Genomic DNA, 23,996 nt, shown 5'->3' on the forward strand with positions numbered 1-23,996 from the left:
TTTCCTTCTCATTCCTTCTTATTCCATTTATCCTTCCTTGATTCCTATGCTCCATTCTTATTTTCCTTCCTCCATATCCTCTTTCAAATGAACTCTTCTCCCTTTAATATTGTAATGTTCCCTAATGGGACCCTCTTATATTCTGACCTAAAACCACAATTTTCATTCATTATAAATACAATAGAGGGGCACTATTGTCAACTAAAGCTTGGTCTAGGACCTACACAACAGGTTAGTCAACATTTCCATTATGCAATGATAGATCATATATTCAACATTCTTTCTATATTGCCCAATTTATATGAAGGATTCAACAACCCTTTCTCTCCCTACACCTGTCCCCATTATGGAGCTCAAGGAGAATCACACAAGGCACCTCGATTCTATCCCTCTCAAACAAGCCCAAGAGCACCAAGGACCTCATCAACTTGGCCTCTTGGCCCACACTCGGGGTTGGCGCACTTGTTGGAGTCTAGTGCTCTTGCTTCCTTGTATTATCCCTCCATAATTGGATGGTGAGATTGAAAGGTATTACAGACTCCATCATATAATTTACTTAATCGTCCTATGAACAGTTAGTGATAGAAAGGCATTATTACACTGTCATACATATTGCAGTCTATATTGATATCACTATTAAATTCTACATAAGAACATTATCAGGCATCATATATTAAGCATACATATTAAGCACAACCCCATGCATAGCACCAAGAACAAAGATGTTACGGCCTGTAACTTAATGTAACGTCATAAAATTGCGACCTTGCAATTTTTGACCACATTTGGTTCTTCACATTGGCAAAGCGAATCCCTAAGCCTGATTGGAGACCCGAGACATGCCCGCACCTCCCGAAACATGCATTTCCTTGCACCCTGCATTGCCTATTCCTGCTTTCTGTCCTAAATTAGGGCAGGACAAGGGGGTGGTGCCCCTGTCCTTGCCCTATTTTGGGCCCCCTCCACTTAAGTCCTACATTGGGCTTGTCAATGAGAAGTAGGAAAAGGTTTCCTATGTCGGCCTAAGACGGAAAATCAATCAAATAACCCTAATTGGCAAGTATATAAGATGCATTTTCCCCTCTCATTTGCATAAGTCGATGAGTTCAATAAGTTCAATAAGCGAAAGAAAGGTGAACAAGCATTATCACCATTCAAGCATTCAAGCAATTGAGCATTCAAGCATTGAGCATCTCAAGTCTCCTTTCAAGGCTAGGTGTTGCATTCAAGTCAAGGATTCAACCATTAAAGAGGAGATCCCTATCAACATTCAAAGCATTCAACTTCACATATCCTCTCAAACAACTCTATCAACATTTCAATTACATCCTCTCTTGAGGTGAATTCTACTTCACTCATTTACTTTCATTTACTTGCAAATACTTTTCATCATTTGGTTAATTCCAAAATCGGGGTTTGACCTAAAGGCAAACCCCCAATCCCAACAACATTTCCTCTCTTTTATGTGTGTAGATTGCAAGTGCACAGCTGTATTTGCAAGTTTAAGCTTCATTTTCAGAGACGGAAAAACCCTTTTTCGGCACGCGGATTTTTCGGGGGACCAAGTACGCTTTCAACACGGTCCTGACAACTTTCGCTCAAATTTACAGGGAAGCTTCGTCTCGACATTTTACTGCTAATTCCAAGTGCACAACTTCATCCCGTATTTCTATCTCAAGTTATAATCATTTCTTTGCTATCTTTACACTTAGTCTCAATTCACTTAATTCATCCTATCCATTCTAAAAGACGGGTTACTTTTACTTTCCAAATTCATTGTCAATTCACTTAGCATTCAATCTCTTTCCATTGATATTGAATTCAGCCCCCCTCTTTTAAATGTAATGCGTGAAAGAGGTTGAAGAGGATCCTTTCTGAAACTTTCACTCCTTTCTTGAGGAGGGTAAAGCTTTCCACTTGATCTCCTCATCACCCCTTTTTCACCATTACACTTAATAACAGTTCTGATCTGATCAATGGTGATGTCATTGGAGGCTTTGATTCCTTTCCTTTGTATCTCTCAATGTGAGGGAGAGATTACACCTCTTCATCATGTATGCCCTTTGGCAAGAGAGATACCCTTTCACCATTAGCACCCTTTGAAAGAGTGCAACTCTTCATTATTTCTGCCCTTTGAAAGGGACACAACCTTTCACAATCAGATCTGCAATTCTTATTTAAATCAGATCTGCACTTCTAATTCCCAAATTATCCCCCCTCAAATCAGGTTCTCTTCTCCCTTTTATATCTCATGTTTGAGGGAGTCACAACTTTTCATTTTATGTCTTTTGACCATTCATTAACTTTATTAAATTTTAATTATATTTAATTATATTCTTTTATATTTTTATTTTTATTTTGAGTATTTTAATTTTTTTTATTATTATTTATTATTAAATTCTATTTTCAAAGTGGGGACATTACAAATATCTCATGTTTGAGGGAGTCACACCTCTTCATGGCATGCCTCTTGACCTTTCATTAAACTTAATTAACTTGTGATTATATTATTTTTTTATTTTTTTTATTTTTATTATTATTATTTTATATTTTAATTTATTATTATTATTTATTATTAAATCCTATTTCAGAAAGGGGACATTACAACTATGCCAACCCACAAGGAACACATCTACAATTTATTCGGTTTGAATGTGAAATCTCTACAAAAACGTAGTAAAAATTGTAAATTGCAAGTACATATTCTTCATAATAAGCTAATTTTTATTTTAAGGAGCGCTTCCCCTTCTAGTTTGAAAAGTAGTTTTATTGCACATTTATTATGTTTTGTGATGCACTAAAAAGTGCAAATTAAAATGCTGACACATGTATTGCTTCTCCAACTTATTGGGTGTTTGAGATAGAGGTTTCGTATTGATTTTTGTAAGTAGTATTATGCTGCCATAATTGCTTCAGATCTTTTGTCAGTAATACTCCAATAAAGGCTTAGACTCTACAAATGTATTGTAAACATTCGTTACTAAATAATATATTGAGTTGCTTTGGAGTGTGAGTTTTTCTCCCAAAAGGGTCTTCACCAAATTAGTGATTATTTTATGGTATATTGATTTTGTGTTATTTCCTTGTAATTATATGATCAGATTAACTTTTGCAAATCCCTCCACTCAATAATTAGTGTAGGGAACATATTTCACACCTCTAGTTCCTTTCATGAACAAGGTACTATTGACGTGTTTTTTATGACTATGTCGAACACAGAATAAAGTTACCAATGGTCATCTTACTCTCTCTTAATCAAAGTGCAATTGCATGCTTAGATTGCAGGAAGTTCAAACAATCGACTCCAAGGTTCCTTTATTCTACGCAATGACTCAGTGGCTAATGTCATTGATGGTGATCCAAGGGGCCTTATGTTTGGATCGTTCTTTCACTTCTTTGCTATGGTTGGAGCTCCATCATCGGATATAGCGATTTTGTGATGCTTCCACTTCGAACGAACTAAAATGAACTGAAAATAAAGGGGGGAGTGTTTAGAAGGATCTAAATCTACACCTAAGGGCAATGATATCAATGAATAGTGCTCTGGTGGACAAATTCCAAATAAACCAAGCTATACTTCACCAAGCTTTACTACAACTCCGCAAGAACCGATGCAATCTTCTGGGGATGTTCGAGGATTTTCAAATAAAGAAAGCGCATTTGAATACCCAAAACGACACAATCCAAACGACTATCCACAATCGAACTTAGCACAAATTTAGGGGCTCAGACTAACTTTACACCGCAACTTACAATCAGCAAGGTGCAAAAAGTATGAACCATGGAAATTCATCGACCACCATTACATTTTCCATTGAAATCAAAGCACTATACTACTTCTACTCTAAGTGAGGAAGGTGAAACCATGCAAGTTTTGAAAAATAACTTAAGTGGACACCATCAGAGAACAATGCTTCACTGTTATTATCTCAAAAACTTATTGCAACAATTTCATACAAGTCTCCCTCCTTTTACAAATGAGAGGGGTCACCCCTTTATATAGGCCTTAGGCCATGATTACATGCAAAACCCTAATTAGGGTTTTCCCTAAAAGATTCCCCACACATGATGCAACAAGGTGGGAATCAACAATTAATAACCCATCATTCCCTTATACAATTAATTCAAAAGTACCCAAAATAGCATCCATTTGTGCATTAAATGCATCATCTTTACCCAATTCGCCCACATGCACTGAATGTTCTACATGCAAAATTGCCATGTTGTCATAAGTGTCCACCTTGCATGCGACGACAACATGCAAAAATGCTCCACCGCCCCGCCATGCATTGACTTAGTCGCCATGCGGTCAAACATTCCAGCAATAAATGTGACACCATGAAGCCATAAATGCACCATAATCTTCTAGACGTGACGGCTGCATGCACAAGGAATGTGTCATTAATTCAATATGCGCTGACCTGGCTGCCACTTGGCGAGAAACCCTTGGAGAGAGAAAACTTAATCCAGGAAGAATTTTCTTGAAGCTTTTAAACTTTCCCCGTCTTGAAGAAGGTTTTCCATCAATTTTCACCATCTCCTATTTTTTAGGAACTTTCCTAAAATTTAGGACCCAGGTCCAAGAGAGAGAAATCTCTCACGAGTCCAAATCTGCAAAAAAAATTGAATTCCGATGAGATTTGGTGCCTAAAAATGGAAATTTAAAAAAATTTCTCGAGGGGATTTCTTGTTTTTCATTCCATTCCTAACCCTTGAATTTCCATGCCTTAGAAGATTTCTTCAATTTTTCAACTTGGATGTGGAATCTTGGTCATAAAGAAAATTCCATCCATTTTGGACTTATCCTTGGCAACATGAATTTGGAGTCTTCCAATGTACTTGGGCGCAGAATCGCCTTGGAGGAGAAATTTCATTACCTTTTGAACTTTCCTTACCTTCCTTTGAACTTGGGCGCTGAACTGGCCTAATGAAGGAATTCATCCTTTACACATTTTCCATGGCCTGGGGATTTTGGCGCCCTTCCATTCACCTGGGCGCTACTTGTACATGAAGGAGGAATTTTACCCTTTGGAGTTCTTCCTTGACTCCCTTGTTTTGGCGCTCTTCCTTGTGCATGGGCATGGATTTCACTTTGTGGTGGAAATTGGCATTTTGAACCTTTTCCAAGCTCACCCTAGTTTGGCGCCCTAGTTAGGACTTGGGCGAAATTTGCACCTTGGGATGGAATTTTGGCTTTGTCAAGTTTTCCTTGCACTTATGGTTTTGGCACCTTACTCTCCACATGGGCGCTATTTGCCTAGGGTGGAGGAATTCTCCACTTGCCTTCATTTTCCATGACCACTGGAGTTTAGCGCCCTACTGCTTCCTACCACACAATTTTGACCAGGAGATGGAATTTCATACCTTGCTCGGTTTCCAAGATGCTTTGAATTTGGCGCCAGTCTTCCATGTTGGGTGCTGGATTGCCTAAGGGAAGGAGATTCAACATTTCTTCTCCTTCCTTGACCCTTCACTTTTGGTGCCCTTCACTACCTTTGGGCGCTATTTCACCCTCGTGGTGGAATTTCACATTTTTCATCTTTCCATGGCAAGAGGAGTTTGGTGCCATTCTCTAGGTATGGGCGCAATTTGCACTTGGTGGAGGATTTTGACTTCTTCGGGATTTCCTTGACTCTTCCAACTTGATCATTTTCGAATGAAATGCTATTTTGAGGATATGATGTGGATTTTGCCAGACAGAGAATAATTTTTATCACTTTCCACTTCAGGAATGGATGCCAACACCTAGCCACTTTTGATCGATCTTGTCTGCTTTCAGACCTTCCGGATTTAGATAGATTCTTCAAGAATGCTTAGTCTTCATCTTCTACTTGCGGGGACCTGTCACAAATAGACTTTCCAAAAATAGAAACCTTTCAAAACGTCAAAGTTCAAAGTTCAAGCCCATAACAGGACATGGGATGACTTACTCTAAATAGAAACTTACTAAAAATAGTAAGTTTGATTTTTGGCAAAATGAACATTCCGGGATGCAGTAAAATCCCTAAAAAATAGGAACTTTCTAAAACTAGAAAGTTGCTCTGATTTCGCTCAAAAGCAGAGAGTAGTCTAGACTTAACAAGCTAAGAAGACCACAAGATCCAACTAGCCCCATAGAAAAACAAAAAGCAACATTACATCAAAGGGGCATTAGCTAAACAAACCAAAATTACAAAACTAGATACCAGCAGATAAAACCGGACACAGAAACACTAGTAGAACCAAAACCAGCACAAGGACAGTAGAAAACCAGCACTACTCTAGTCGCTTCATAGACGATTCCATCTCTTTTTCGATCTCAATCATAGTGTTGGTGATCTTCTTAAGCTTTTGAAAGTCAGGAGGAGGTCCCGTTGCCTTTCTCTTCAAATTGCCTCTTGTCCTTTTACTGGGGCCCATGGATTTGTCATGTTCATTATTGGTTTCCACATCCACCACATCTTTTAGCTGGAACTGCTCTTCAAGGCTGCAAATCATGTTCTTGAAGCTTTCCACTATGGCACCAATCACACCACGACTGGTATAAACAACAGCTTTGATGGACTCCTTAATTTTTGCAATTTTCTCTTCCTGAGTAGCCATCCTAACTTCATAGTCTTTTTTGAAGTTATCAAAAGCTTCCATTGTGGTCTTAAGGCAATTGATGACAGAGACCTTCTCCTTGTCAGACCAAGGGCTATTCTTAGTGGAAACCTACACATTATCCATTTTCTTAACCTTATCTTTAACTATCTCCAGGTTGTTGTTGTCAACTCTTTGTTTCAGTTGGATATCCTTTATCTCATGGAAAATCCACTTAAAGATCTTAAAGGTATTGACCACCCCATCTCTGGCTAAGGCCAGGACATCAGTCACAGTCTCCTCAGAATTGAGCAAATGCGAGGAGGGATCAAGGGTACTCAGAAAGGGCTGACGGCTTTCCATGTTTTGGTCAGGACAAGATTCACTAGAAGTCGAAGGGGAGGGAAGCTTACCCTAGCTCTAAGAGTTATCAACCAAAACGCCAACATTCTTAGCACCCAATTAAAGATTTCGGACAGGGGACGGGGAGCGGGAACTGTGATGTTTTTTAGATTTAGGGCTTTTGGTAGCAATGGCTTTCCCTTTAGTTTTAGGGGGAGACGTAGTGGGAGAAAAGTCATCTGGCGAGCTCATTTACAATAAATTTTGTTGTTAAATGATGAATTTAGCCTGCAATTGACATCTGGCGAGCTCATTTACAATATGCATGACGCAGAGATTTTCATTAAGTATGATCTTAGGAAAATGGTTACTTGTTGCTTCCTAACTACAAGTTTTTGTAATTGTATAGGAAAATAAATTTAAGTGGTAATATTTTTAGAGTGACATGTCATTATGTCTAGTTATCGTTTACTATCTTTTAAATGTTTTATTGGTTTTTATAGAGATATTTTGTATCATAGTCTAAAAGTAAAGCTACATTATTTTAGGGCCCATTTCTCTAGTCATTAATTGTCATGTTATAAAATGTATGTCTATCAATATATGTCAAAAATTCAAAAGTATCAAAAAATATAAATCATAAAAATTGTCTCAATTGTAACTTGAGTGCATGATTCATGGTACCTGACACTCCTTGTAAAACACAATTCACATCTGGGGGGGGGAAGATATATTCTTTCCTCGCAATTGTGAAATGAGCCTCAAAAGACAAATTTGCTAAGTAGCAAACTAATTGGAGGATGGAGGCATAAGAGGCTATAGGACATTCAACAACCTCTCATCAGTCACTACTGATGAGGCTGTGAAATTGCAAGTGACAAAATAATTTGTGCCAAAATGACTAAAGCCAAGATCGGTTTCTAGGTGGCAGCAGCAACCATCTAATATCAATTGTGATCATAGTGGCAATGGTCTATGGTGGCTGCATTTGTGACAACGATGACTTGGTTCTCAAGATTTTTATGTTGTGGTTGGATGTGTATGTCCCCAATCACAATTCTTGGTTGTTTGTGAATGGATGTGTTTGTCCCTATACACAATCTATGGTATTAGGACTATTGCATCATAGGATGCATAAAATAATTAAGCATAAAATAATCAGGTTTATTATAGTTTGTTAGATAAGTTAATATGTCTGTGGTACAAATGTGTTGAGTTGTTAAAACAACTCAATATATTTAGGAAAGTTGTTTGGGGAGTTTCCTATAAAATAGGATATGGGAATCAGATAAATATGTAATGTATTTGATTGAAAAGGAATGAAACACGTATTATTATGTGTAATTTTCTTGCAGATTCATTTGTCTCTACTCAACTTTATTTACAAAAACATCATAGGCTTTCTTCACTAACATGACTAAATTCAAGATAAATGCTTAAGTTCCAATAATTACCTTTTTCCACCATGAGACTCCCAACACCTTTATACCACATTGATCTACTCCCACGAACTAGAAGATTGGTGACTAGATTGTGGTTTTTCTTGAGACTCCTCCAAGTCTCCTTAATAAGGATGTTCACACCAAATCTAGTGTCGACATTGGTATTGGTAAGCTTATTCCCTACCATCTCCATGCGCATGATTGTAAGTCGTCAAGCTAACTTCACCATTAGGAGCATAAGTTCAATTACTTTATCACCTGTGATGGTTTCACTCTCATTTTCTTCTTTTGCTTGATGTAATCTCTCCCACCCAATGTTATGTCTTCTAACACTAGGCATGCATGTACACTCCATGACCTGGCCTTGAGATTTGTAGTTATACCCTATGTCTGAAATATTATGCAATAAATCCATCACCTTTATTCTATTGTGGTTTGCAATACTTTTTGATAACAGCCTTAGCAAAACAAGATTTGCTTGTTGCTACACCAACATTTGATTATTGTCATTCTTCAAGCATTTCTCTCCCAACTTTGGCTCTTGCTTCAGCCAACCTTTACTTCTTTATGGGTGGATCCATAGTCAACTCTTTTTGTTTTTGATCTAGTAATTACCATTACTTTGTCCTCACCAGTGCTACCAATCATAATGACAATTACAATCAGCATGATCCTTGAGTCCACACCAATGGCAAAAAATTATGGAAGTATCTTGATTGGTAAGTCAAACTCTAGCGAATGACCCCACTCATTACATTTTCAGCACTGTACAAATAGTTGGTCATGACCACCATACTAGATCCATCTTCTGCTTCCACCTATTGATGTGTTTTTTACGCACATGCGAAGACAGAATAAAAAACCCAACAGTATCATCCTCTCTTGAACAAAATCTCTCAAATGCTAAAGATTAGCTGAAGATTAGCTTAAGGATCACTTGAGAAGACTCCAAGGTTCATGAATGTAGGGTCACTACGTGTGGATAAGCTCATTGGTTTGATGTGATTATGCTGGAATCACAAGGGGACTTACATTCGAATGCCTGAATGCTTGATTTATTGGAATTTAATCATCTGATATTACAATATGGTGATGCTTTTGATCTTAAACTAGCTTGAGTTTTTAAAAAATGGCAAAAGGAAAGGATTGAGAGAATCTATTCTAAGACCTAGAATGTAAGAAGATAGATGAATGATTAGGTGGAATCCTACCGAGCTAGGTCTCACTATCAACTTGAACAATTTGACACAAGCTCAATGCAATTTTCTAAGGACGTTTCAAAGATGTTCGAACCAATACCATCAAACATTGATCACCATTCAAGTTAATGCATAAGCAATGAGTGTAAGACGATTCAAGGTTAAGCTCATGTCATTCCAGTTGACCACACAAGGCACACTTACAATCAGCAAGAGGCTAGTGGAATGGACTAAATGGATTCCACATAAATACATTCAACAACTTCTTCCATTCAATCTAATCAACATGAAAATAAATTGAGAAGTAGAACCATGAGGCTTGTTGAAATAACAAATTTCACCATGACTTCAACAAAAAGAGTATCTCATTTACAAGTCATACCAACAATTCTTCCCTCTCCTAATCTACTTCTATTCTAATTGCTATTCTTCTATTATTCTATTCTACTCACTATTAGCTAACTATTCTCCAACTATTCACTATTAACCTTTGCAAATGAAGAGTCTGAGCTTTTATGGAGAGCTCATTTACAATGAATGGCCAGGATTGAATCTCGATCAATGGCCAAGATTTTACAATTAAACCCTAATTAGGGTTTGTTACAACAATCCCAATTTGGCCAATGAAATGATTACAACACTTTAGGATGACCAATAGATAACAAGGGTAGGTGCCTCGGAGTTTGTGTCATCACTGGTGAGTCAGGTACATTGAATCAAGACATGCTGGGGTAGACCTTTCTGATTGGTGGAGGGGATGACTAGGCTGCCACCTCAATCTTGTACTTGTAAACTTGATTTGATTCATCATCATGAAGGGATGTTGAGAGATATCTCTTGACACTCAACATTATCCAATTTGCTCGATGTAATGACGATGATAAGCAAACTTTGATTAACTCTTCTGAAACTATCTACTTCAATCGTGCTCAATGTAGGTCTTGTGATGACTTTGGTTGATCTTTCTTCGTTTCGACATACTTGTGAGTGATGCAACTGGTTAAATGTAGCTCCTCGTTGTACTGACGTCGATTCTTGGATTCCCAAAGGGAATTCAAGATTGTAAAACATCCTTCCATCATGTAGGTTATCCTTCTTTGATGCTCTTGTGTTTTTTGATGAAGCTTCTTGAAGAGGTTCTCCTTGTATCTTGCTTCGTTTCCTGCAAAACAAACAAGCAAGTATCAAATACACTTGATATATAGGTTTAATTAAAGCATATAAAGAGAATTTGCCCTCATGGAGGGAGCCTTGAAGTTGCTTTTCACTCTTAGAGAGGATCTCTTAAAGTTTACTCCACCCTTGATGTTCATGAAGTTGTCCTTGCCTTAATCTTCTTCATTTTCTTGAGCTTCGCTCATCCCTTCAGATTGTGAAGTTTGCTCATGTAGGTCAAATCATGAAGTTCACTCTTGCATGTTGAGCTTGTGAAGTTCATGAAGTTGAGATTTGCTTGTGTGGGTTTGAAGATGAAGATTGCTCTAGATGGTGTGCACGTGTAACTTGTTTCAATCACCTTGCTTATTCATGAAATTTCCTCCAATCTTCTAAGTCATGAAGTTTAACCTTGCAGAAAATTCGCTCCAAACCTTGAACTTATGAAGTTCGCTCCAAACCTTGAACTCATGAAGTTAAAAAATCGCTCCAAAATAGCAACTCATGAAGTTGGAAAATTCGCTCCAAAACTGCAACTCATGAAGTTGTAAATTTCGCTCCAAAACAGCAAGTCATGAAGTTGTAAATTTCGCTCCAAAACAGCAAGTCGTGAAGTTGTAAATTTCGATCTAGGGGTATGCACATGAAGTCTTATTTCCATTGCCTTGCTTGCTAGGCTTGCTGGTCTTTTCCAAACATGAAATTCGCTCCAAACTCTTCAAACCTGAAGTTAGCTCCAATACTCCAACTCATGAAGTTGTTTCAAACATGAAATCTGCTCCAAACTGTAAGATCATGAAGTAAGGATTTCACTTGGGTTGCTCAACTCATGAAGTATGTTTTTTTTTTTTTCGCTCCACTTGCTAAACTCATGAAGTATAAATTTCGCTCCAACTTGTGAGATCATGAAGTTCGCTTGCAAAACCCAACTCATGAAGTATGAATTTCACTCCAAAGTGGCAACTCATGAAGTTGTGAATTTCGCTCCAATATGCAAAGTCATGAAGTAAGGATTTCACTCCAATATGTAAAGTCATGAAGTTCATGTTGTCTAATTTGCTTCATTCCTTTTATTCCCATCTTTACCTTCGAAGGCTTGAAGATATAATTTGCTCCAATCTCTCTATTCATAAATTTCACTCCTAAAGTCCAACTCATGAAGTTCAAGTTCGCTCCAAGGGGTGAAATCATGAAGTTCACTCCAAAACATGAAGTCATGAAGTTTGCTTGGTATCGAATCCATTCAAGACAATCATCCTTCTTTTCTCATTCAACTTCACTCATTGTAGGGTTTCTTGTGTATGCTCATTGATGAAATTCGCTCCAAGGAGGCAAGTCATGAAGTTCGCTACAAGAAGGCAAGTCATGAAGTTCGCTCCAAGATGCTAACTCATGAAGTTCGCTTGTGAATGCTTGAACATGAAGTGAGTGATTCTAAATTTCCTTCATCTCCTTATCTTCCATCTCGTTCATGAAGCCTTGAAGGTGAAATTAGCTCCAAACTATAAGATCATGAAGTAGGGATTTCGCTCCAAGGAGGCAAGTCATGAAGTAGGAATTTTGATTCAAAAGAACTCATGAAGCTTGCTCTTGAGTGTTTGATCACGAAGTAGGCAATTTCCTTCATTCCTAATCTCCCAAGCATGAAGTTCGCTCCAAAAGTCTCACTCATGAAGTTGATATGAGGTTTGCTCAAATGTGGAATTCATGAAGTGGATGTTCTCTTCATCTTGCTCAGGAAGCCTTGAAGGTGAAATTCGCTCCAGTCTCCTTCATGGAGTTCGCTCCAATCTTCTCACAGCTGAAGTATGCTCCAAATCCCTGAAACCTGAAGTTTGCTTCAAATTGCGAAGTCATGAGGTTAAAACCTAACGAAGACTTAGAGATGAGGCATATTACAAATGATCACTTCATTCAAATGCTCAAACTCATTCGTTCACCAATTCTCAAGCAAAAGACTCAAGGAAAATTCACTCATCAATCATTCAACATGAAGCAGGCAATTTCAATGAACTTCTTAACTAGGGCTTTTAATTCAACTAACATGGCATGCAAACCTTGTAAGTTACTCACTTACTTCACACTTCATACAGGGCTATTCACCTGACTCTTGGCTGCCTGACCTTGTTTTCCCCTTCAAATGCAAAGGCTAATAGCAAAAATACTCAACACTACCACCAAAGTAGGAAAAAAGTGGGGATCCCCATTTGCAATGGGGCGATGTGTGAATACCTCACAACACCACCCATATTCTGAATTCTATTATGCATTTGATTTTAATGTCCACTAGGTGATGCACTTGTGGATGCGCTGGTAAGTGCATCTTTATTCGTCTACTACTTCATTTAAGTGGCAGGTGGTTTCAATTGCTCTCCTTGAGCAAAGCATACTTGGACACTCTTATTCTTCAAATTGTATGGGCAATGCTTGACCATATGGCCCAAGACAAATTTCACAAAACATTCTGCTTGGGCAATTAGTTTTAGTATGACCTTCTACTTTACAGTTTGTACGCCAAAGAGTCCTTTACTCTTTCATCATCCTCAACATGTCCCTACTAAGAGCTTGAACGGATCTCTTCATTATCACTTGAATCAAAATCATCTTAACTTTCCTCAAACAAGAGGATGTCTTATTTTCACTTTCTAAGTCCATTACACAATTATATGCATCCTCACACGATGAGTGTGGAATTGCCTTCATCTTCCTTCATAGTAAGGGTATCAACCCTTTAATGAACCATTGCTTTTTCAAACCATCAACCAATTAATTCTCTTTTTGTTTAATAATTCTTTATTGTAGACTCATAATTCTCATGTTTACCCTATTGGGTATTATATATTTTTGCGACAATCTCATTGTTGTCACTCAAGAGTTGAATTCCTAAGTTTGTCCCATATGGCTTTCTCAAGATCTAGGATATCAATATACCAATGAATCACCACTCTTCAAAATGTACTCGAAAGAATCTCAAGTTGAAATGATTCTCAATCGATATCATCTATCTTATCTACACATTGCCAATCCATGTGATAATGCAAATTCTACAATGACACACATGATCTTCATATTTGTCTCCAATAAATTTTGGCAACTTTGGTTTCTCAATAGATGGAGTAGATGGATCACCATGGAATTTCTCTAAGGTGACCCTCCAAATATGATCCTCCTACAAAAGGTTTGAGTTGGGTGTTTGTCACCACTATTGGACATGTCCCTACACTTGCCCTTCAACAAGAATACAAACTCTATCATGGACGACTTCAGGTTCCCCCTCAACTACTAGTTAAGCTTGCCCAAGTGTTTGTGGTTATCGATCTTAAGTTAGTAGTTCCTCCATCTCAAGTATATTTGCATCATAAGCAAGCTTGTTCCTCTTTCATGAAGAAATCACTATTTAACTCTGCTTCAAAGTCAAGAATTCCTTCCAAAGGAAAGGTATTCATTGATTCTTCTATGGGGTCCTGTTGTGACGTTTTCACACATCGCCCCATTGCAAATGGGGACCCATGTTTTTTGCTCGTTTTCGCTTTGCTTTTTAGGGTTTTGGTTTGGATCCAGTCGGTTTTGGGGGCTTTTTGATTTTCCTTTTCTAGAATGCAAATTTTGAATGAAATGAATTCGCCAGAATGGTCTAATTTTCAATTGGAATGTTGATGCAGAGCTTAAATTTGTCTAAGTGTTGAAGATGAAATGTGAATTTTTGTCCAATTGAATATTTTTGACCAAATTTTGACTTTTTTGAATTTTGATCCTAGGCATTTCAAATGATTTGTTTTTGCCTTGTGAAGTGATAAAATGTGTAAAATCATGATATTTTGGCCTGTAGGAGCAAAATCGCTCCTGTCCCTCAGTGAAGGACGGGAGCTCGTTTTCAAATATCTTACTATTCCTGCAGGGTCAAGATGAATTACGAATTGGAAGTGATGGAGAAAGGCGAGATCTTTCCATTGAATATAAATTGAAGATTTTCATGAGCACAGAAATGCCTCCAGGGGAAAAATCGCTCCTGTCCCTCAGTGAAGGACTGGAGCTACAAATCCAATTTTGCTTTGTCCTTGCAAGATTTTAATGTCTTGACGATGTGAAAAGGTCCAGAGAGGTGCATTTTATCAAATGAATATAACTTGAAGCGTCGCCCAGGGGATCACATAGGATAGCAAGTCCGGCTTGAGTGAGGTCCTGATCCTGAAATTTGGCTAAGTCTGGAATGCCCTGATCCTGAATTTGACTAAGTCTGGAAACTGAAAAAACCTCCAAAAACTAGATTTTGCAATATAACTCCTGGAGGTCTGAAACCACTCTCAAACATCCTGAAAGTATATATGGAATATAACTTAAAGTATAAGTCTCAAACATAGAAGGAAATGTCACTTATACTTAAATGTTATATTCCATTAAAATTGTCCTGATTGAAAGTGCGAAAAGTCAAATTTCGCTCGTGTCCTTCTCCAAGGGTCCAGAGCGAAAAGCACTCCTGTCCCTCTCCAAGGGACCAAGGCGAATCGCTCGTGTCCCTCACCAAGGGACCAGAGCGAAAATGCTTAGTTGAGCCATTCCTGACCTTGTTTGGACGAATCGAGACATCAAAGGCATGGTGAAGGACGAAATGAGCATGATAGAGCATCCAGACTTGATCAAAACAATAAAATGCTTAAGTTCGCTCCTGTCCCTCAGGAAGGGACCAGAGCGATTTTTGTTATAGATGATTTTCTCGCCAAGTTACGACCGATTCCAAGGCATGGATGAATGGAAGGACGCATTATGAACCCGTTGAATATAAATCTAGAAGCTAGCAAAGTGAAGTGAAGCATACAAAGCCAAGATCGCTCCTGTCCCTCTCCAAGGGACCAGGGCGATATGATGATTATATTGCCGTCCCTCCAAGATCAGGACACTCCAAGGTGAAGAACAAGGTACCAAGGACGTTTCGAAGCATCTCCATCAAGCACAAAGTTACAAGGATCGCCACATTGAGGGATTTGCTCTAAAATATCCTAATCCGCTCCTGTCCCTCAGGAAGGGACCAGAGCGAAATTTCCATAAAGACCAAGATTTTGAAAGTTTAACAAGTATCAAGCCACCAAGAGGAATCAAGGGACGTCATTTCACGCATTGAAGGTAATGGCAAGTTGAAGAACGCAAGGACAAGCTTAAAAACTTGAAGTTCGCTCCTGTCCCTCAGGAAGGGACCAGAGCGATATTGATTATATTGGCCAAGTGTCTCAAAATTTACGTCAAGCCAAGGTTTTGCAAGATGGTAAAGGGTCTAAGGCGTCTTTTGAAGGTGATATACCAAAGTGTTGAACGTTAAAATGCTACCAATTTGCACAAAGAGCCTATATCGCTCCTGTCCTTTGGACAAGGACCAAAGCGATTTTTACTAAAACACTCATGTTCCGTCAAAACCAAGACAAGGCAAAGATAGGCATGGTCAAGGACGTCCTTTGGAAGACAATGAATGAAGAACAAAGATCAAAAGTTTGCAAATTTGAGCCAGGACACTAGGATCGCTCCTGTCCCTCAGGAAGGGACCAAGGCGATATCACTACAAAAGGACATTCAATCGCAAGGATAAGTCAATCAAGTTCGAAGATCCCAAGGAAAATGGCAAATTCAACGTAGAAATGAAGACCTTGGACGTAAAAATTGCAAGAATCATGACCAAATTGATGGATCGCTCCTGTCCCTCAGTCAGGGACCAGGGCGATGAGGTACGTATCTTCTCACTTTTTCATTTTGGCGCTTAAAACACATTTTTTAAATTTATTTAAATGCTAGAAAAAAAATCGATATTTAATTAAAAGCATTTAAATAGCGCATGGTATGTATTTATTAATTATTTTTTGCCTTTGTAAAAAATCGAAATTTATTAATTAAAAATAAAGGCATTTAATAATTAATTATTAATTTAATAAAAATCAAAAGGGAGCGCTTGGGTTTATTTTGTCAAGGTCGGTCTTTATTATTTATTTAAAAATCGTTTTAATTGCTATATTTTGCAAAAAGTCGGCCTAAGGTCAATATGAAGGTGAGCGCCTATAAAGGAAGGTGTTTATTTCATTTTCACATCATCATTTATCATCTCTCATATGCAACTTGGAGAAGGCAAAAGAGGAGCGAATTTCATACAAAGGAAGGGCGAAATTATCATTCAAGAAGAGGAGCGAATTCAATCAAAGGTGGTGCGAAACTACTATCCAAAGGAGAGGCGAACTTGAAGTTTCCATTTGAGCGAAGTTGCCTAGGACGTCAAAGACATATCAAAGATGGCGAAATTGCTAACTTGAAGAGGAAATCACGTCCAAGACTTGAAGGGTGGCGAAGTTGATAAGAGGAACGTTCTTTTGAAGATCACATCAAGACTATCGAATTTCAAATTTTGCCTAGGCGAATTCCTTTATTTTGCATTTTAGAGTTAAGCTCTCAAAGAGGTATGACGATATGGATTTATTGTTTTGATTTTGAACGTTGATCGTCATTTCCTTAATTTTGGATTTTGAAATTTTGTTTTGCCTTAGCTCAGTTGTTTTTAGGAAATGATTAATAAAGGACTTATCATTAAGTTTCCTAAAATTTGCTCTCTATCTATTCATTGCAAAATCATGTTACTAATTTTGAAATGTTGTGTAGGCATCAAATGGAGGTCTCTTCAAGGAAAATCAAGCCAGATCAAGGACGGTCTTCGCCAGGACGATCAAGCCAAGACAAGGGCGACCTCTTCCAATCCAGCGTTCCAAGGCGAGGTACATCATCTTGCACATCAAGGACAAAAGGAGTTAGAACAAGAGTTAATTAAAGATAGCCTCTCAACGACATCAAATTGAATATCTAGCAAGCTTCAAGTGTCAGATGAGGTGGCATCCCAGTCATCACTCCTCCAGTCAGTGAAGTCCACCTCAGCATGTCCAGATTCAATGTACTTAACTCATGGAAGGTGGCACAAACTTCAATGTACCTACCCCAGCTATCCATTGGTCGATTTTTCTAGAAGGGACATGTGTCCAAGCAATACAATTTTATCATTGGTCAAGCATTAAATGTTATGTAATGGTTGTAACAAACCCTAATTAGGGTTTTCATTGTAAAATCTTGGCCATTGATCTTGAATTGATCTAAGCCATCAAATTGTATTGTGGGCACTATATAAGCCCAGGCATTTCATTTTGTAAAAAAGGAATTTTAGATGATTAGAGAGAGTTGTAAATAGTTGGAAGAGTTAGAATATAGTTGATAGAATAGCAATTAGAGTAGAATAGGAGGACAAGGCAAGAAATTGTTGCCATTGATTGTAAACAAACTCCATTTTCATTGAAGTAATGGTGAAATATGTCGTTTTTCTTGCAATTTGCATGGTTTCTTGTTGAGTCTTCAATTCTAGATGGTAGATGATTAGATGAATGGAGGAAATGTGATTGATTAATGGTGGAATTCGTATATCCATACTACTAGCAGTTTGTTGATTGCAGACTTGCCTTGTGTAGTCAACTGGAATCGTTCAGCCTAAGCTCAATTTCAAATTGTTGCCTCTTCATTGATATGCATCAACTTGGATGGTATCTATGCCTGCGATGATGATTTGAACATCATAAAGCTTCCTTAGAAGATCGCACTAGCCTTGTGTAGATGTTCCATTGATGTCAAAACAAGACCTAGTTAGAGTTTCATCAAAAATCAAATCATTGCTCCTACATTCTTAGTATTAGGATTAGATCCTCTCTTCGCCCTTATCTTTTTTCCATTTTTTTTAATCTAAGTTAGTCAGAGCCTGTGTCCAGCAAAGCAGATCGGAAGTTCAATGTAAGTCCCCTTGTGATTCCAGCAAATCACATCATACCACTGGAGCTTATCCACATGTAGAGACCCTACCAAAAGGAACCTTGGAGTCATCCTAACTGATCCTTCATGCGAATCTTCAGCAGTTAGAGGCTTTATTCAAGAGAGGATAAGATACCCTTAGGTATTTTATTCTGTGTATGATGGTGTACAAAATACACGTCAACAGGTCCCTAGACTCTATTGGACTTGCCAGCATTATCCAATCTACCAGAATTACATTTCTTTCCTCTAGCAAGAGCAATTACAGTGCAATCTCCACCCACTCAGCACTTGTAGGTGGCATACAATGTTCAGTACCAATTGAGCCCTTGGTTTCAGCTCTAGCTCCTACTCACACTTTGGCTTTGACTTCCACTGTCATCCAATACTAGTAGCCTTGACTTCCTATAAGACACAACCTATCAAATCCCGTATCTTCTTTCTCATTGTTCAAGTAATTGGATCGACCATCATATAGTTTGGTCCACTCCCTCACCAGTTTGTCCCTTTTTCATGCCTTTGTTTGGAATCAATGGCATTTAATTTCTCAAGGTTCAGCATCAATCATTTAATCTTTGTTATTCTTCACAGCAACCCCTTTCCTCATACTACTGTAGACTTTGTTCTCATCGTGTTTTGCAGTTTTGTTCAGCACGAAGACCTTACAATATAATATAATGTTGTGCAAAAAGTCAAGGTAGGCAATTGAGCAGTGTTTCAATGTCTTCAGTTACCACCAAATTGTTTCAAAGCGTGTCTTGCAGCAATTGACTTGTTTCAACTTCTTCATAAACATGCTCTCCTCGAGATAAGTCCCACAACTATCTTCAATCCCCTGCAAGATCGTTCTCACCTTTATCAACCAGTTGACCCATTTATTTTGCCATCCTTTTAATGTTTTGTTAATACGTACTGATTGTTGTTTCCAAAGTCTTTGTTTCCCAATTTTACAAAGGCAACAAGGCCAAAATGTTTATTACTAATTCTACACTACCAGATTGCAGTAATATAAACAATAAGAGTAGGAACAATGAACACAATAAATTATTAAATACCTGATAAGCAGATGTTTACAGATAGGTAGTGTCTTTACAATTATTCAGTATAGGGAAGCCCAAAATCAGCATAGCTACCCTGACAAGCTTGCTTTTTTAATGGCAACACATACGCTTATTGGTTACACAATTACCAACAAGTAACAACCAAACACAAGAAGTCACATCACCCCCTAATGGCATAAAATATTAAAAACATGAACGGTTGGCCATAACAAACCATTATTAAACCATCGGCCTACAAGTGGAAAGTGCTATTTGTAAAAAACTTCACCTTGCATACTACATGACTACCCGTAGTTACAGTGTCTACACCAATGCAGTGTAACTAAAACATCCTACATGAAATGTTAATGGCAACTAAAACATTCTTCACAAAAAGGCTTTACTAACAACAGCATACCAAATCAGTCTGATAGTCACTTCTTCCCCATAGAAACTGTTAGTTTCATATATTTGTTTTCATAATAGCAAAACCAAACTAAACTGCAGAAATCATATTCCCCAATTTTGAAAATAATTGGCAATCAGACCCTATTTCCATAATGAAATCCACAAGTACAAAAACATTCAGTAAACCAAAACCACTGTCATGCAATCACACTGTTTCACTGCTGCAGCAAGGAATTCAAAGGAACGATTAAGAAAGTTCATTAAGACAAACAGGTTGGGCCAGCCTTTGAAAAATAACTTCTGTTAAATATAAAAGAAATGACTTCCGTTTGTTTCTCAAAAAATCCAAAATATAAAATAAGGTAACTGATCCAAATGCTACAAAATAAGTTTAATAAGATGTATAAAACATTTTAACCAATTGCCATAAAATAAATGTGCTTATAAGACTCAAATGTATGTGTCACTGACCTCATCTGGTCCAAGGTCTTGTTTTCCCCAGTCTCCAGCATCTATCGACTCTATACCAAGATTCATATTGCAGAGACGGATATTGCTTGATCTAGATGCCATTGGTATAAAACTCTCACCATTTACTTCAATTCTTGGAACTTTCTCCAACATTTTTTCTGTTGCTGCCACAGGCAAACATATTGTATTGGTATCGGATGAAGAGAGAAAGGACATGCCTTTTTCACCAGATGCTTTCCTAACTGACGGTGCACAGAATATTGAATGATTCTTCTCTTCCTGTATTTCCTCTTTATTAGGTAGGCATTGAAGTTCCTTTTCATGATTAGTATCTTCAAGCTTTATAAAGGATGCCTTCAAAGAAGATACTTCAACGTCTGCTTCCAGGTTAGAAGCTTCAATATGAGACTTCCCTGATTGCAACCTTTCTTCTTCCTCTTCAGCCAAACAAATGTCCACTAGAGAATTTGGCAACTCGCTGGACAGTCCACTGTCTCCGCATACATGATTGTTTGTTTTTGTAATCAGATTTTCAGGATCTCTGAACCTATTTATTGTCTGAACGGAATCAAAAGATCTCGACATCTCCTGTCTATCATCTTCTTCGAGATCTGGCCTGCCACTTCCACTGCTAGTAAAGATATCCCCCAGGTGAAGAGGAGTTGTGAGCATGTCTTCATAAACAAGTTTACCAGCAACCCCTGTAAATGAACTACAAAAATCTTCTACCTTCAAATTGGAAGCACCACGGATATCCTCCATAACATCTACTGCCTTGGAGTGAGTGCTTCTAGACACTACGTGACAACAGACCTCCCGGACATCCACCTCCTGATTGGAAACGCCCGTGTCATTTCCTCTTACCTCCTCAGCAAACTCATCCCAATCACTAGCACCAAAAACTACCTCTGAATTCAAGAGCAATGGGTTATCACTGCCCGTTTCTTTCACATCAACCCGAGGATTCAAGGAGCTGTCCCTCTGTGAGGGTTTAAAGGTGTCATCTTCATCATCTGTTGCGTCTCCCATTTTTGAATCAAACTCACTCTGGCTATCAAAATCTGAAGACCTTTTGGACATCGACAAATGATTTATATCATCCAACCTACTCAGTTCGCACGCATCATTACGTTCTCCTTCATGATCGGACACAAATTCTCTTGTAAAAGAACACCCTTCACCAGCGATTGCCCCATTTACTTCCGAATCACCTGCCCTGAGATTCAATTGCCCTTCACCCACATCCTTTCTATCCAAATCAGCAATTCTACAATCTTCCCCAAAACTGCAATCAAAAGAATTTGAAGTCAGCTGGCGAGGCTCAACACACTCAATTGTTCTAAATTCAAAATTGTCAGGCACGTCGTTCTTGATTGAATTCAATTCTGAAGTCTGTGATTGGCATGTCAAGCTTAAATTACCCCTATTTGCCCGATAACCGTCCAGTTCCAATGCAGTGTTCAAGTCCTTGCATCCATCTATTCTGCTCTCACCCCTATCGTCTGGCACATGTATTTCACCCTCTGTTGTACTCAAAGCACCGTCTTCGTTAGGATCAGACCAAACCCTAGTGTTATTATTATTGTTCTTATCAACCCATACCCCAATACCATTTTCTGATGGTAAAAAGAAATTCTTCTTCCTGTGCAAATTTTTACTATTTTTTTTCCTCAATCTTGATGATCTCAACGGTGAACCTTCGGTCTCGTACCCAGGGGAATCAAACTGCTCCAAATTTCGGATATCTTGGAAGCTCATATTTCTATAGGACCCGACTTCTGAGTCGAGGAAATAATCATTGCAGCTTCCAAACGAGCCACAGATTGTGGGCGTCTCGAACGAATTTGCAGTTACATACCCAATTGCCATGCCTTTATTATTATCACAATCTGAATCATCGCAATGATATAATTTTTCCCCACAAGAGGAGTAATGGGACGATGGCGGTGGAGAAAAAATTTCAAGATTTTCAGAGGCATGCGATTTTAACTTTAAATTCGGAATACTGAAAGCCCCCAAATGAGGAGGAGAATTTCCATTGATCATTTGAATGGAATGGATTTCATTCCGGGAAAACCAAATTTGAATTTTAAAAAAAATTACAAATTTATCAGGCTTAAAGGCTTACCTTGTGTTTGATGAACACTCCAGAATTTTTTCTCTCTAATTTTTTGGTATCGGAGAATCAGGAGCTCACATAGTAATGGCCGTGATACCACGTGTTTTATTTTAAGCTGGAAGTAACAAGCAGAACCATCTCCATTATCTATGAACTCTAAATGGGCTTCCTGCTGTGGGATCCACAGATGAGATGTGTAATGGGAGTTCAACCCTTCTACCAGTCTACCAGTTTTACGATTAGGTGAGACGTTGTTTACCACGTTAGGATGGGAACCGTATATAAAATTGTTAAAACATGTAATGGGAGAAACTGCCTTACCATGCACTTTTTTCTTTGGATTTTTCTTGAGAAGTTGCCACATAATTTGAATTTTATTCTATTTTATTTGTATTTATTTTTTAAAAATTAATTATCACTTTTTTTTATTCATTCAATATTAAGGTTTCATAAAAAAAAATAGTTTTTATTTTTCAAATTTAAGTTTAGAGTTGATTTAATCTTTTCAATTAATTTTAATAAGTTAATTTGAATTGTGAAATATTCTATTTGTATACTTTAAAATTGTATTTAATAGCTAGTTTGGATATTTTAAATACATCTATTTAAAAGATATCAAGAGGTATTTGTTTGGAGGTGTCTATATTTAAATTGTTATTGAGAATAGATAGGTGATAGATGAATTTAAGATATTGCTAGGAGCAGCGTGACATGTAAAGTATTAATTAATCATCCTTTTTTCAATTTGAATAAAGTATTATCATGCTTTGCAAATCATTATGCATGTCATATTCATTCAAATTTATAGCATGAATTCATAATGAATGAGACATTTCATTTTTTAGGCCAAAAATTTAATCTCAATGTTAAGGAACTACCATACTTATATATTTTTTTAAATTGCATAAAATACACCCAAAGATATCAAATTTTAAAATAATTTTCATAAATAAAAAATTCACCAAATTTACTATTAAAAAAATAGGAAGAGTATAATAAACAAAAAATAAGATTAGATAATCAATTTCTAAAACCTAAGAAGCAAAGAATAAGGAAATATCATGACTTCATAAGTTTGTCTATATTTCTAGCATATAGAAAACAGTATAAGAGCATCATCAACAAAACCATACATTCCATGATAACATTCTCTTTCATACATATTCAAAAATATTTGATGTTATCATCTACCACTAACCTAACTAGGTATCAAAATATTCAAAGCGAATTAATCTATGATAGACTAATAATTGTGGAATAGATAATATAATCACTATCGACATATTTTAAGTGAAAATAGTATAGATGAAGCATTGTTTACACGTATATGAAAAACACAATCAAAAATCTAGATGACAATTAAAAATATTATCTACAATAAAGATACTATCAAACTTGAATAGCAATATACTTAATGAAATTATGTTCTGATTAATTAAGA

General features: G+C 37.5%; 1 protein-coding gene across 2 annotated transcripts in view; it reads right to left on the reverse strand.

The window, feature by feature from the left end:
* Positions 1-22,812, reverse strand: part of LOC131067845 (uncharacterized) — a 78,532-nt gene extending 55,720 nt beyond the window's left edge. Inside the window, exons 1-2 of one of the 2 annotated variants that reach the window (XM_059209484.1) lie at positions 22,565-22,811; positions 20,437-21,721 (exon numbers count right to left, since the gene is read on the reverse strand). In XM_059209484.1, coding sequence (XP_059065467.1) covers positions 20,437-21,516 — 1,080 coding nt within the window. In that variant the 5' untranslated portion in view covers positions 21,517-21,721; positions 22,565-22,811. Of the gene's footprint in view, positions 1-20,436 lie in introns of both variants that reach the window. The other variant, XM_058003013.2, reaches the window with a different exon arrangement.
* Between the last annotated feature and the right edge of the window lie 1,184 nt (positions 22,813-23,996).

This window comes from Cryptomeria japonica, chromosome 8 (assembly GCF_030272615.1).
Source record: "Cryptomeria japonica chromosome 8, Sugi_1.0, whole genome shotgun sequence".
Classification (NCBI taxonomy): Eukaryota; Viridiplantae; Streptophyta; class Pinopsida; order Cupressales; family Cupressaceae; genus Cryptomeria; species Cryptomeria japonica.